This window comes from Lepidochelys kempii, chromosome 5 (assembly GCF_965140285.1).
Source record: "Lepidochelys kempii isolate rLepKem1 chromosome 5, rLepKem1.hap1, whole genome shotgun sequence".
NCBI classification, from domain to species: domain Eukaryota; kingdom Metazoa; phylum Chordata; order Testudines; family Cheloniidae; genus Lepidochelys; species Lepidochelys kempii.
In genome coordinates this window covers 65,528,170-65,541,293 of record NC_136384.1, presented here as the reverse complement: position 1 = coordinate 65,541,293, position 13,124 = coordinate 65,528,170, and the positions used below count along the sequence as shown (strand labels likewise).

At 41.0% G+C, this 13,124-nt stretch overlaps 1 protein-coding gene across 3 annotated transcripts in view; it reads left to right on the top strand.

The window, feature by feature from the left end:
• Positions 1 to 635: 635 nt before the first annotated feature.
• Positions 636 to 13,124, top strand: part of SLCO4C1 (solute carrier organic anion transporter family member 4C1) — a 101,240-nt gene continuing 88,751 nt past the window's right edge. Inside the window, exons 1-2 of one of the 3 annotated variants that reach the window (XM_073344597.1) lie at positions 636 to 1,181; positions 11,095 to 11,358. In XM_073344597.1, the coding sequence (XP_073200698.1) occupies positions 956 to 1,181; positions 11,095 to 11,358 (490 nt within the window). In that variant the 5' untranslated portion in view covers positions 636 to 955. The remainder of the gene's footprint in view (positions 1,182 to 11,094; positions 11,359 to 13,124) is intronic. The other 2 variants (XM_073344598.1, XM_073344596.2) reach the window with 2 other exon arrangements.

The window sequence follows — 13,124 nt, the reverse complement described above, 5'->3', positions numbered from 1 at the left end:
TCAACACAGAAAAAACTGTTCTCAGAGACAACATTTGGAAAATGTTTTTTGTCAAAAATTAGATTAGTGATTCAGGATGGGTTTCATCCCATCTAACTTTCTGGGTGTGAGGAAGGACAGCACCTGGAATAACTACCCTCTAGCTTTTTCCATCAGTAGCATTTGGTGTTTTGAAAGTTTTGGGTCTAGCCAGAGACTTGCAGCAGGGGATTCTTTCAGGTACTTGATTTTTTAAAATACAATGAGGTTTCTATCTATCTACCTAAAGTCCGATTTCATTGCTCTTTGCAACAAAACCAGTCACTCACATCCACACCCCCTGGAGATTCAGTGGTTGTGGAGCCTAAATCAGTCATCCTAGCTGGGAGCTCAGGCTAGTCCCATCTCCACCGGCTGTTTTTTCCTGACTTCATGCACCCTAACATGCTTAATTACCGTAAACAATCATGACTCCAGTAACGTAAAGGAGAACTGGGTATTGAGGCATAACCATGGAAATTGCAAAAAGCTTCCAGTGGTGGTGCGGTGTCATTTTGCAGGTTCCTTGGGTGATGATGCCTTGATAGGGCGAAAAGCCGCCGTGCAGCGGGGGGGGGGGGGGGGGGGGGCAGACCGAGAAAAGGCAGCTTTAACACGTTTTCTTTGGAAGGCGAGAGGGCTGCCGGCGAACGGCCCGCCCTGGGGCAGGGGCAGCTCTTGGAGGCAGAGACGCCGCAGCCTCCCCTTAGCCAGGGCTGTGTTGGGAAAGGCGGCAGGTGCCGGGCAGCAGCAGTCGCCGCCTCCGCTCTTCGAAACCGCCGGAGCCAGCTCCCCAGTCGCAAGCAGGGCGGGGCTGCGCGGGGGCGGCCCAACGGGAGGCAGCAGCCCCCTGTCCCGAGCATTTAGAAGGGCCGGTCCCGGGTGAGGCTGCGTCTGGCTGGAGCGGGGCTAGGGGCCGAGCGCGGCTGGCAGCGCCATGGCGCGGGAAGGTATCGTGAACCCGGCTTTCGAGCCCTCCAGCCCCGACCTCCGTCTCCACCCCAGGGCGAGCGCCAGCCGCTCCCGCCCGGTCCCCGGCCGCCCCCCGTCGGTGTGTGAGGAGGGGCCCTGCGGGTGGGGCAGCTTCACTCCTAGGGCTCTGCAGCTGTGCAACAACCCCGAGGGCTACCTGAGCGCCTACAGCCTGCTGGCCGTCTTCCAAGGTAACCCTCGCCTGCGGGGGTCGGGGGCGATCCCTGGGGAAAGGGCAGCCGTACCGTGCCCCTTGCGGGGAAGGTGGAGGAGAAGGGTGGGATGGGATCATGGGCCGGGGAGGCTGTGGAAGGGACTTTCTCTCTTGGGATGAGAGAGGAACCGGGGGTGTGAGCTCCAGCAGGGTTGGTGTTAGTGTAAAATGTGGCAATCTTGTGACTTCGTCAGGCTCCATGTTATGCATATTCAGGCTCCTACCCAAAGTGACCTAGATAATGCCAGACTCTCAGGTGCTTTCCCACTACCCCTCCCCCCCACTTTTTTTTTTTTTTTACTTGCTCTTAAACTTGTCTGAATCCCTGAGTGCCTCTCTGATCAATAGGTTTCATACCCTTTCCTGTACCACTTCACTACTACTTATAATATAGGGGAAATGCTTCCCTTTTTTTTTTTAAATATGGCAAATAAGAGCTACAACTCTTACTTTATATGACTTTACAAACAAATCAAATGTTAACAAAATAATAAACATGAGTTGGTGTTCCAAGCAAGTCCACTGTTTTTCATCAGCTAAATTAACCTATCTACAAACTTAAAATATATTTTTAGCCACTTGTATTTGTTGTTTTAACAATGGCTTGGTACTGAAAACCTCCAGCAGTCAAACCTGAGAGACTGGTGCATCAGTGGGTGTGCAGTTATGACTACATACAGGCCCTGATCCTGGAAACTGTTAAGCACGTACTTACCTTTATGTATTGAAGTTAAGCATATGTGTAAACTTCTGCAGGGTTGGGACCATAGTCAGGATAACTTAACAGGTTTTTTTCTAGGAGTCATGGATTCTAGTGAAACACTTTTTCCTGGTGCTTGAGTCAAGTGTAACATTAATCACTGAGTTCTAGGCCTAAATCATAAAACAAAACAATAGCTGAAAAACTTGCAACATACAAGCTTTACTTGTAATATTCACAGTACAGTTCTGGAGATCAAGGATCACCTTCGGGGGTGGTATCAGCCTCTTCCCAATTGGGGAAGGAGGGCTGAGGCGGGATGGTCAGGAAATTGGGCTCTGCATGCTATACATCTTGTGGGCACTGGCCACGCTTCTGCAATTCTTTGCCGCCAGCAGCAGTGCATAAGTAAGGTTGGCAATACCATACCATGCCACCCTTACTTCTGCATAACATTTGATCTTTGGGCTGGGACATGTACTTTCAGTTAGTATTACATTTTTCTTAAAACACATCTGTGGCATTAATGATAATTTAGCCTTGATCCTGCAAAGAGCCTTGCCAGAGGGCTGCCTGAAGAAAGCCCCCTTGACTTCATTTGCATGCTTACCAGATTGCACCCTCCCCCATCCACCAAAAAGAAAGCAGGAGGGGGCCCCAGCCTCTTGCCCAATATTTCAGTGGTTTGAGCAGTGGTTTTCAACTGGTACACAGAGGTCTTCCAGGAGATACAGTAACTCATCTAAAAAAGAAAAGGAGTACTTGTGGCACCTTAGAGACTAACCAATTTATTTGAGCATAAGCTTTCGTGAGCTACAGCTCACTTCATCGGATGCATACTGTGGAAAGTGTAGAAGATCTTTTTATACACACAAAGCATGAAAAAATACCTCCCCCCCACCCCACTCTCCTGCTGGTAATAGCTTATCTAAAGTGATCACTCTCCTTACAATGTATATGATGGAAATGGCCCAACTTGATTATCATATACATTGTAAGGAGAGTGATCACTTTAGATAAGCTATTACCAGCAGGAGAGTGGGGTGGGGGGGAGGTATTTTTTCATGCTTTGTGTGTATAAAAAGATCTTCTACACTTTCCACAGTATGCATCCGATGAAGTGAGCTGTAGCTCACGAAAGCTTATGCTCAAATAAATTGGTTAGTCTCTAAGGTGCCACAAGTACTCCTTTTCTTTTTGCGAATACAGACTAACACGGCTGTTACTCTGAAACCAGTAACTCATCTAGATATTTGCCTAGTTTTATAACAGGCTACGTGAAAAGCACTAGCCAAGTCAGTACCAACTAAAATTTCATACAGACAATAAGTTTATACTGCTCTATATACCAAAGCAGTGTTTCTCAACCGTGGGACTCATGCCCCGTGAGAAAGTAAGCAATTTTTCAGTAATAGTGTGCGGTAACACTTGATATATTTTTACGTCTGATTTTGTAAGCAAGTAGTTTTTAAGTGCGGTGAAACTTGGTTATGCAAGACAAATCAACTTCCTGAAAGGGATACAGTTGTCTGGAAAGGTTGAGCGCCACTGGATTAGAGCATTCATAGGGCAGTAGTTTTCCACCTGTGGTCTGCAGACGCCTTGGGGACCACAGACAATTCCTAAGATTTCCAAAGGGGTCTGCACTTCCACTCAGAATTTTTTAGGGGTCTGCAAATGGGGGTGGGGGGGGAAGGTTGAAAACCACTGTCATGGGGTATATGAAAGGCCTGGGTTAAAATCTATGCTCTTCATAATGTGGAATAGGGACTTGAACTCAGGTCTTTCATATCCCAGGTGAGTGCCCTAAATACTGGGCTATATAGACTCTTTGTGGTCCAATGAATTAACAATTATTTTATACAAAGTGGAACAGCTTCAACAAAAGCAGTCAAAAGAAACGTATTCCAAAAGACTCCCACATCTTCAGTGAGTGCTTTAGCTACTGGGTAAAAAGGCATTTAAGCACAGTGGTCCTAACTCTAAGAGAGGGTTTCTGGATGAATCCTGAGCAGAGGGAGGTGTCTCTTCTCCTGGACTTGGGCACTTAACTTCGTCTTCTCAACATTTCCTACTTGCTAGCTTCAGGAGCACCCCCCTCAGTGTGCTGGCTTCAGTGAATTCCCTTTTTAGGTGTCCAACTCTATGCACTGTATAGGGAGCTTAGGTGCTGAACTTGGTGATTGTGAATGTCACTTGGCAGCATGGCACCTGAAAGTTGCCTTAATGCCCGCTATGAATCTAGCCCCCACTGCTCAAAATAAACTTTGGATTTGAAAGAAGACTAGTCAATGTTCACAAATACAGTAATGGGTAAGGTGGTTTTAGTACATACGCTTTACACTAGATTTTAAAGTCTTTCTAAATATATCACTATGGTATTTGTTTACTCACATTTCTCATCTTGGAGTATGAATTCAGTGGCATGTGTTTCTAGTCAGTTTCATAATGCTATTATGGTTTGTTTTTATTTATTTTGAAACACTGCAAAGGTATGCATAAAATGTCTTCCATTTGAATTGTAATGAGTAGAAAAATTATCTGTTCAAAGGCTCAAAACTTCCTAAATCAGGCCAAACTTAAGTTGATAATGGGTCTTTCAAATAAAAATTGGCAATGGATACATTTTGCTGAACATCAGAAAATAAAAATGTAAATACAGAATATCAGGGAGGAACACTTCAACAATTTCTAATTACATATTAAACTTGTATCTGTGAACTGAGGTCACCATCAAATAATTTAGTACATACTTAAAATTAAGCACATATTTAAGTGTGTTGCTCATTGGGGCCTGAGGTAGTCCAGTGCCTTCGTTACAGGATTAGGACTCAGAAGTTTTCTGGCTTTGCAACAGACCACCTTTGGTAATTCATTAAGGTCTGGATCCTGGTATCAGCTCTGCACACTTCCACCCACCTGGACCTCTGTTTTTGCCTACACCGATCTGACTGCATGATTGGGCCTTTATCTTGCAAGCTATGGTTCCATTAAGAGAACCTCCTAAATTTGCCAATATTGCAGGTTGGGAATACTGATGTAGATAAGGTTTCTGTGTTTTCAGTAGTTCATTAATCTTGTGTCCATTTGATTTGACTGCACAAGTAAATGACTGAATTTCTGCAATATGAAACCTTGTTTACACGAGGAATCCCAATGTAGCTAATACAAATGGAAACTCTCTTTAGAAAACTTCCTTTGTGCAGACAAAATTAAGTGGCTTGGGCCCCCATATGTAAAATAAGGATAACATTTCTCCTATCTTTACATGGGTATTGTGAGGATACAGCCATTAATACCTGTGAAATGCTTAGGTACTACAGTGACTGTCATAGTAAATCAAATAAATAAATATGCATAATCAAATACAGTATCTCAATGAGACTTACAGCCAGCATTTTGAATGATTCCCTTTTTTTACAGTAGTGGGATGCTAAATGTCTTAATTAGAATAGGTCTCCTTCTACCTTCAGCTGTTAATGACATATCAAAAGCAGGAAGCTCGTGATGTCCTTTTTGAAATTGGATGAGGGTAGAAAGGGAAGGAAGAGAAGACTAATCTAGATAAAGGGTATATCTTGAAATTTAGGTTGTGTGTGTGTGTTCAGGCAGGAATGGCCCACACTTCCAAGAATACTAAAAAGTATCAGAGCCAGGAAATATAATCTTGCATTTTACAAATACTCCCTCATACATTAGGAATATGTAGATGCTGAGTTAATGCAGTCCAAACTACTGTAACTACCTTGCCCCATTCTCCTATGGGAACAATTACTTTAATGTAGTTACAGTTAAGTATTTTAGTTTTCAAATTTCAGAAACATCAGAGAAGGTAATACATTGTAGAAATGTCCCCCTTCCCCCCAATACTAAAGTATCTGCCTAATTATCCAACATAGTTTTATATCTTTTATGGAACTTGTGACTAATTAGTGATGAGCATTGCTGCTCTAAACCTTCTTCTAGATACAGTAATTCTCAACTTTCATCTCATCTAAGCATATAACATTTTTACATGCAGAATGAAACCAAAAATAAATAGCAAATTGTAAACAACTGGTGTGCATATGTATCACTGTTTTAACTGAAGGCAACGTTGGGCACACTTAGGACTCCAACTTATGAAAATTTTGTAGTCAAATAGCTGGCCTTAAAAAGATGATATTGCAATTGATAGATTCTCCTACATTTCAAGTGGAGCTGTCTGGAAAAACTGACTTTTTTTTTTTACCCGCTATCTTCCAAGTTCAGATGAGGCCTATATTTCTATAGTATAGTCATTTATGTATTGTATATAGTTAATTTATGTGCCCTTTGATCAATATAAAAGTGCATAATTGCATCCTAGGATGCATGTCTGAGTCACCATAAATTATAACAAGAGATGCTGCAGTTCACAACTGTGGGAGGAACTAGTAATAGCTTTTCAAGTTGAGTGACAGAATGTGACAACAATGTCTTCATTATTGTTGCCAAATAAATGGCTGCCACTTCTGAGTCACTTCTTTCCCTGGATAAATGGAGGAATGGCTATTTTCACACTTTGGGTAGGACTATTATTGACACCAGGAGTAAGCTGAGAAGGATAAAATAGATACAGCCAATCCGTGTGTGGCTTTGACAAGCTTTGTGACCAGACATAACTTAATAAAAATATTATACTGCATTGTTTGTTTGTAAATTGTTTTGAGGTACTTGGATGAGTGATTAAATTTCAAGATAATATTTTTATTAAACTATAGTTGGTCATAAAAATTGTCAAAGCCACATACCAATTGTAAAGGTTCAAGCAGACAGTGACATGATACCAATGCACATCTAAAACCCTTAGCAGTGGGGGGGTGGAATCTTTGGCCACTATGCTATATGAATGGGTAAAATGGCTGTTGCATGATTTAAAAAAAAATTGCTCAGTTTAAACATTTTTGGATGTTTTCTACAATTCAAATATTGATTTCAGTTACAACACAGAATACAAAGTGTACAATGCTCACTTTATATTTTTGATTACAAATATTTGCACTAAAAAACAAGAGCTATTTTTCAATTCACCAAATACAATACTGTAGAGCAATCTCTTTATCATGAAAGTTGACCTTACAAATGTAGAATTAGGTACAAAAAACCCTGCATTCAAAAATAAAACAGTCTAAAACTTTAGAGTCTACAAGTCCGTTCAGTCAATCGCTAAGAGAAACAAGTTTGTTTACATTTATGGGAGATAATGCTGCCTGCTTCTTATTTATGTCACCAGAAAGTGAGAACAGGCACTCTTGTAGCTGGCATTGCAAGGCATTTATGTGCCAGATATGCTAAACATTCATATGCCCCTTCCTGCTTCAGCCACCATTCCAGAAGACATGCTTCCATGCTGATGATGTTCATTAAAAAATGTGTTAATTAAATTTGTGACTGAACTCCTTGGGGGAGAATTCTGTTTCCTGCTCTGTTTTACCCACATTCTGCCATATATTCTGTGTTCTAGTAGTCTCAGATGATGACCCAGCACGTCCTCTTTTTAAGAACACTTTCACTGCAGATTTGACAATGAAAATGTACACTAACTTGAAATTTCTAAAGATGCTACAGCACTCAAACCAAGATTTAAGAATCTGAAGTGCCTTCCAAAATCTGACAGGGATGAGGTATGCAGCATGCTTTCAGAAGTCTTAAAAGAGCAGCCCCCTGATGCTGAAATTACAGAACCCCCCCCCACACACCAACTTTTAGCTCGTGGCATCTGACTCAGATGAAAATGAACATGTCAGTCTACAGTACTTTGGATAGTTATTGAACGGAACCCATCATCAGCATGGACACATGTCCTCTGGAATGGTGGTTGAAGCATCAAGGGATATATGAATCTTTAGTGCATCTTGCATGCAAATACCTTGCAACACCAGCTACAACAGTGCCATGCAAATTCCTGTTCTCACTTTCATGTGACATTGTAAACAAGAAGCAGGCAGCATTATCTTCTGCAAATGTAGACAAACTTGTTTTTGAGCGATTGGCTGAACAAGAAGTTGGACTGAGTGGACTTGTAGGCTCAAGTTTTTTGCATTGTTTTTGAGTGCAGTTATGTAACAAAACTACATTTGTAAGTTGCACACTCATGACTGACTGTACTACAGTACAGTACTAGGATACAGATGTGGGGACCTGCATGAAAACCTCCTAAGCTTACTTTTACCAGCTTAGGTTAAAACTTCTCCAAGTACAAATTAATTTTATCCTTTGACCCTGGATTTCCACTGCCACCACCGAACTTTATCTGGGTTTACTGGGAAACGTAATTTGGACACTTCTTTCCCCCCAAAATCCTCCCAACCCTTGCACCCCACTTCCTGGGAAAGGTTTGGTAAAAATCCTCACCAATTTGCATAGGTGACCACAGACCCAAACCCTTGGATCTGAGAACAATGAAAAAGCATTCAGTTTTCTTACAAGAAGACTTTTTTTTTTAATAAAGTAAAGGAATCACCTCTGTAAAATCAGGATGGTAGATACCTTACAGGGTAATTATTCAAAACATAGAGAATCCCTCTAGGCAAAACCTTAAGTTACAAAAAAGGTACACAGACAGGAATAGTCATTCTATTCAGCACAGTTCTTCTCAGCCATTTAAAGAAATCCTAATCTAACACATACCTAGCTAGGTTACTTACTAAAAGTTCTAAGACTCCATGCCTGTTCTATCCCCGGCAAAAGCAGCATACAGACACAGACCCTTTGTTTCTCTCCCTCCTCCCAGCTTTTGAAAGTATCTTGTCTCCTCATTGGTCATTTTGGTCAGGTGCCAGCGAGGTTGCCTTTAGCTTCTTAACCCTTTACAGGTGAGGATTTTTCCTCTGGCCAGGAGGGATTTTAAAGGGGTTTACCCTTCCCTTTATATTTATGACAACTTGTATGAGGTGAATTGAAAAATACTATTATCATTTTCACAGTGCAAATATTTTTAATAAGAAATAAAGTGAGCACTATACACTGTATTCTGTGTTGTAATTGAAATCGATATATTTGAAAATGTAGAAAACATACAAAAATGTAACTGTCATAAATATAAAGGGAAGGGTAAACCCCTTTGAAATCCCTCCTGGTCAGGGGAAAGCTCCTCTCACCTGTAAAGGGTTAAGAAGCTAAAGGTAACCTTGCTGGCACCTGACCAAAATGACCAATGAGGAGACAAGATACTTTCAAAAGCTGGGAGGAGGGAGAGAAACAAAGGGTCTGTGTGTCTGTCTATATTCTGTCTTTGCTGGGGATAGACCAGGAATGGAGTCTTAGAACTTTTAGTAAGTAAGCTAGCTAGGTACATGTTAGATTATGATTTCTTTAAATGGCTGAGAAAAGAACTGTGCTGAATAGAATAACTATTTCTGTCTGTGTGTCTTTTTTGTAACTTAAGGTTTTGCCTAGAGGGGTTCTCTATGTTTTGAATCTAATTACCCTGTAAGGTATCTACCATCCTGATTTTACAGAGGGGATTTCTTTACTTCTATTTACTCCTATTTCTATTAAAAGTCTTCTTGTAAGAAAACTGAATGCTTTTTCATTGTTCTCAGATCCAAGGGTTTGGGTCTGTGGTCACCTATGCAAATTGGTGAGGCTTTTTATCCAACATTTCCCAGGAAAGGGGGGGTGCAAGTGTTGGGAGGATTGTTCATTGTTCTTAAGATCCAAGGGTCTGGGTCTGTAGTCACCTAGGCAAATTGGTGAGGCTTTTTATCCAACATTTCCCAGGAAAGGGGGGGTGCAAGTGTTGGGAGGATTGTTCATTGTTCTTAAGATCCAAGGGTCTGGGTCTGTAGTCACCTAGGCAAATTGGTGAGGCTTTTTACCAAACCTTGTCCAGGAAGTGGGGTGCAAGGTTTTGGGAAGTTTTTGGGGGAAAGACGCGTCCAAACAGCTCTTCCCCAGTAACCAGTATTAGTTTGGTAGCGGCCAATCCAAGGACAAAGGGTGGAATATTTTGTACCTTGGGGAAGTTTTGACCTAAGCTGGTAAAGATAGGCTTAGGAGGTTTTTTATGCAGGTCCCCACATCTGTACCCTAGAGTTCAGAGTGGGGGAGGAACCTTGACAGTAACAAATTTTCAATTGGTATGCTATTTAACAGAGCAATTAATTGAGATTGATTTTTTTTGAGTTACCTGATTGACAGTCCTAGTAAAAAGGTAAAATAGTAGTGACCTAGCTTTAGGAAAGTAAGTCAAAGATTAATGACTTGCTAACTAACATCCTAGTTCTTTGGTGCAGTACCTACTGTGGACCACACTATGGACTAGCCTTCACATACTGTAGAAATGCAAGTAGCTGAAACACTGTTCTTTAGCTAATATTTACTTGGCTGCTAAGAATTCTTTGAGTAAGACCTGGGAGTTGCCCACAGTATAGTGTCTGGATCAGCAGTTCCATCTCTGCTAAAGCAACTGTTTCTCCTTTTGTAATAAACCGCTGACAATTATCTAGCCAGAAATTGCATTTAGTATTAAATTATTATCTTATAAAGGAAGTTAATCTACAAATTGAATTGTAATGAATTTGCTTGTCATTTTAGTCTGTGAATTGAACACTGATAACTAAATCAATGACCAATTACAATAAGAATATTTAACTTTTTTTTTTCCCGTAATCCATTACTGACCTACTTTGCTTTTGTGGTATAGAGATATTTATTTAACTCTTGTGAGCCAGTTTCCCATTTTTAAAATATAAAAAGGCTTACCTACTTCATATGGGTGCTCAGGGACGTAAGTAGATGTTTGAAGTGCTATACATACACCAAAAAAATGACAAGCAGAAAACCAGCTTGATATTTGCTCATTCCTTTAGGTCATTAAGGCCTCTACTTGTGTGTGTGTGTGTGTGTGTGTGTGTGTGTTCCCCTAAGTGAAAAAAAACAACTTGTCATGCAAGTCTGTCATAGTGGCATTGAATACTGGAATGCCTCTTCTCCCTGCTTTCGCCCCCCCCCCCCAGTACTCCTACACTTAATTCATATGTTGTAGGTTTGATATTACAGTTCACAGGGTGAGCCCTTCTCCAGTCCTTTTATGCTAGTTGTGGTGATTGAATGGCAAGACTGAGTTTGAACTTGCACATGATCCAGTGGTAAGATTGCATTGTAGTTTTTCCAGAAAATAATACTTACTTGGTTTGTCTAATTGTTGTGTTTTTTTTTTTTATAGGTATTGTGGTGAATGGCCTAGTAAATGTTAGTATTTCCACAATTGAAAAGCGTTTTGAGCTGAGCAGTTCCCTCACTGGTGTCATCTCTGCAAGCTATGACATTGCTTTTTGTGTATTGTCACTGTTTGTATCTTTCTTTGGAGAAAGAGGGCACAAACCAAGATGGCTTGCCTTTTCATCATTTATGATAGGATTGGGATCACTTGTGTTTGCCTTTCCACACTTTGCTGGTGGAATATACCAATATGGATCTAAACTTGAAGGTAAGCTCATACTTCAGTAATTTTGGTATTTTTCTAACAAAATGAATAGGGTAACTGAATATGCACAGAGTTGTGTCTAAATAGATCCCTATGTATTTGTATATGAAAGTGTATCAAGGGCAGAGGAAGATGTGGGATATGTTCCCTTTTTTTGTTTTGTATCCACATAGTATTGCTTACTGGGGTTTTGGGTGTGCTTCCAGTTGTACCCATCTCTGTGTGTGTGTGGCTTATTAAGGGCTTTGGGCAGACTCTTGGGCTCCCAACTGGTGTAGATCAATGCTGCCTTTATGTGCTGCAAAGTACTAGGCACTGTTAAATTGCTGGTGGTGCCTTCTTCATTAAGGTCCCATCTTGATGTTAAATTTCACTAACTGCTACCTTGTCTCAATTTTCTGTTTTTAGAAGGGCTGTTGATCACAGATAACTCAAGTGATTGGGGTTTTTTGAGTTAATAACAATTAATTGCACTGTTAAACAATAGAATACAAATTGAAATGTATTAAATATTTTTGGATGTTCTACATTTTCAAATGTAGGGATTTCAGTTTCAACACAATACAAAGTGTACACCGCTCACTTGATATTTTTGATTACAGATACTATCACTCTTACACTGCAAATATTTTTCAGGTCACCTCTGACACGTACTATAGTACAATCTCTTTTTGTAAGTTGTATTTTCACAATATGTAGGTGGTGTATGTGGGTTTTTTGTTACATAACTGCACTCAGAAGCAAAACAATGCAAAACTTGAGCCTATAAGTCAGCTCAGTCCTACTTCTTCTTCAGCCAATTGCAAAGAGAAACAAGTTTGTTTACATTTATGGGAGATAATGCTGCCCACTTATTTACAATGTCTCCAGAAAGGAGAAGAGGCGTTCACATGGCACTTTTGTAGCTGGCATTGCAAGATATTTATGTGCCAGATATGCAACGCTTATTCAGCCTGTTTGGGAGTACTTAAATTGCAGTCTCTCTGGGGCAGGACTGTCTCTGTTCTGTGTCTTTACAGCACATAGCACAACAGGGTCCTGGACCATGGCCAGGTGCTATGTTAATAGGGCTTCTAACGAAGTATTGGACATTGACCTGGGATGGGTTGTCCTTACAACATTGAGGAGGGAGAAGACAAACTATTTTGTGTGCATGCATGCATGTGTGGATTTGTAATTGGCTCTGGCTTTGACACTACTGCTCTGGAGGTGGTATTGACCTTCTCTGTGTGACTTTATCCCTTCAACCCTGCTCTTTGCTTCTAGCAGGTAATGCTGGGAAACTTCTTTCAAAGTGTCCATCAGTGTTGAAGTTCCTATTCTGTGTATATGTGATACACTTCTGTCACCTCATTAAATCAAGATTCTACACTTGATGCTTTCTCAGTGCTTGCTGGAGATGCACATGACACTTTCAGTGTCGGAATACCTAGCACTGTGAAGTGGCAAGAAAACCTTCATGGCTGAATTCCCGCTTCCTTCAATTCTTATTACTTTGTAGTGGAGTCTAGCGGGCTTGCTGGACTATACTGTTGATTCCTTTAAAATATGCTGTAGGCCTAGTTTTTTCACTTAAAGTCTATACTAAATAGTTACCATTTACAATTCTGTGCTGTTGTCTAGCATGTCCTATATTGCAAGGTGAAATGGCTGCAGATGCTGTACACAGGCTATGAATTCCTTAATTCAGGCTAAGCAAACGTTTTGCAAATTCTGTATTTCTATTTCCTGGTGCATGTGTCCTTAACTCTCTACCCTCCACCCCTCCC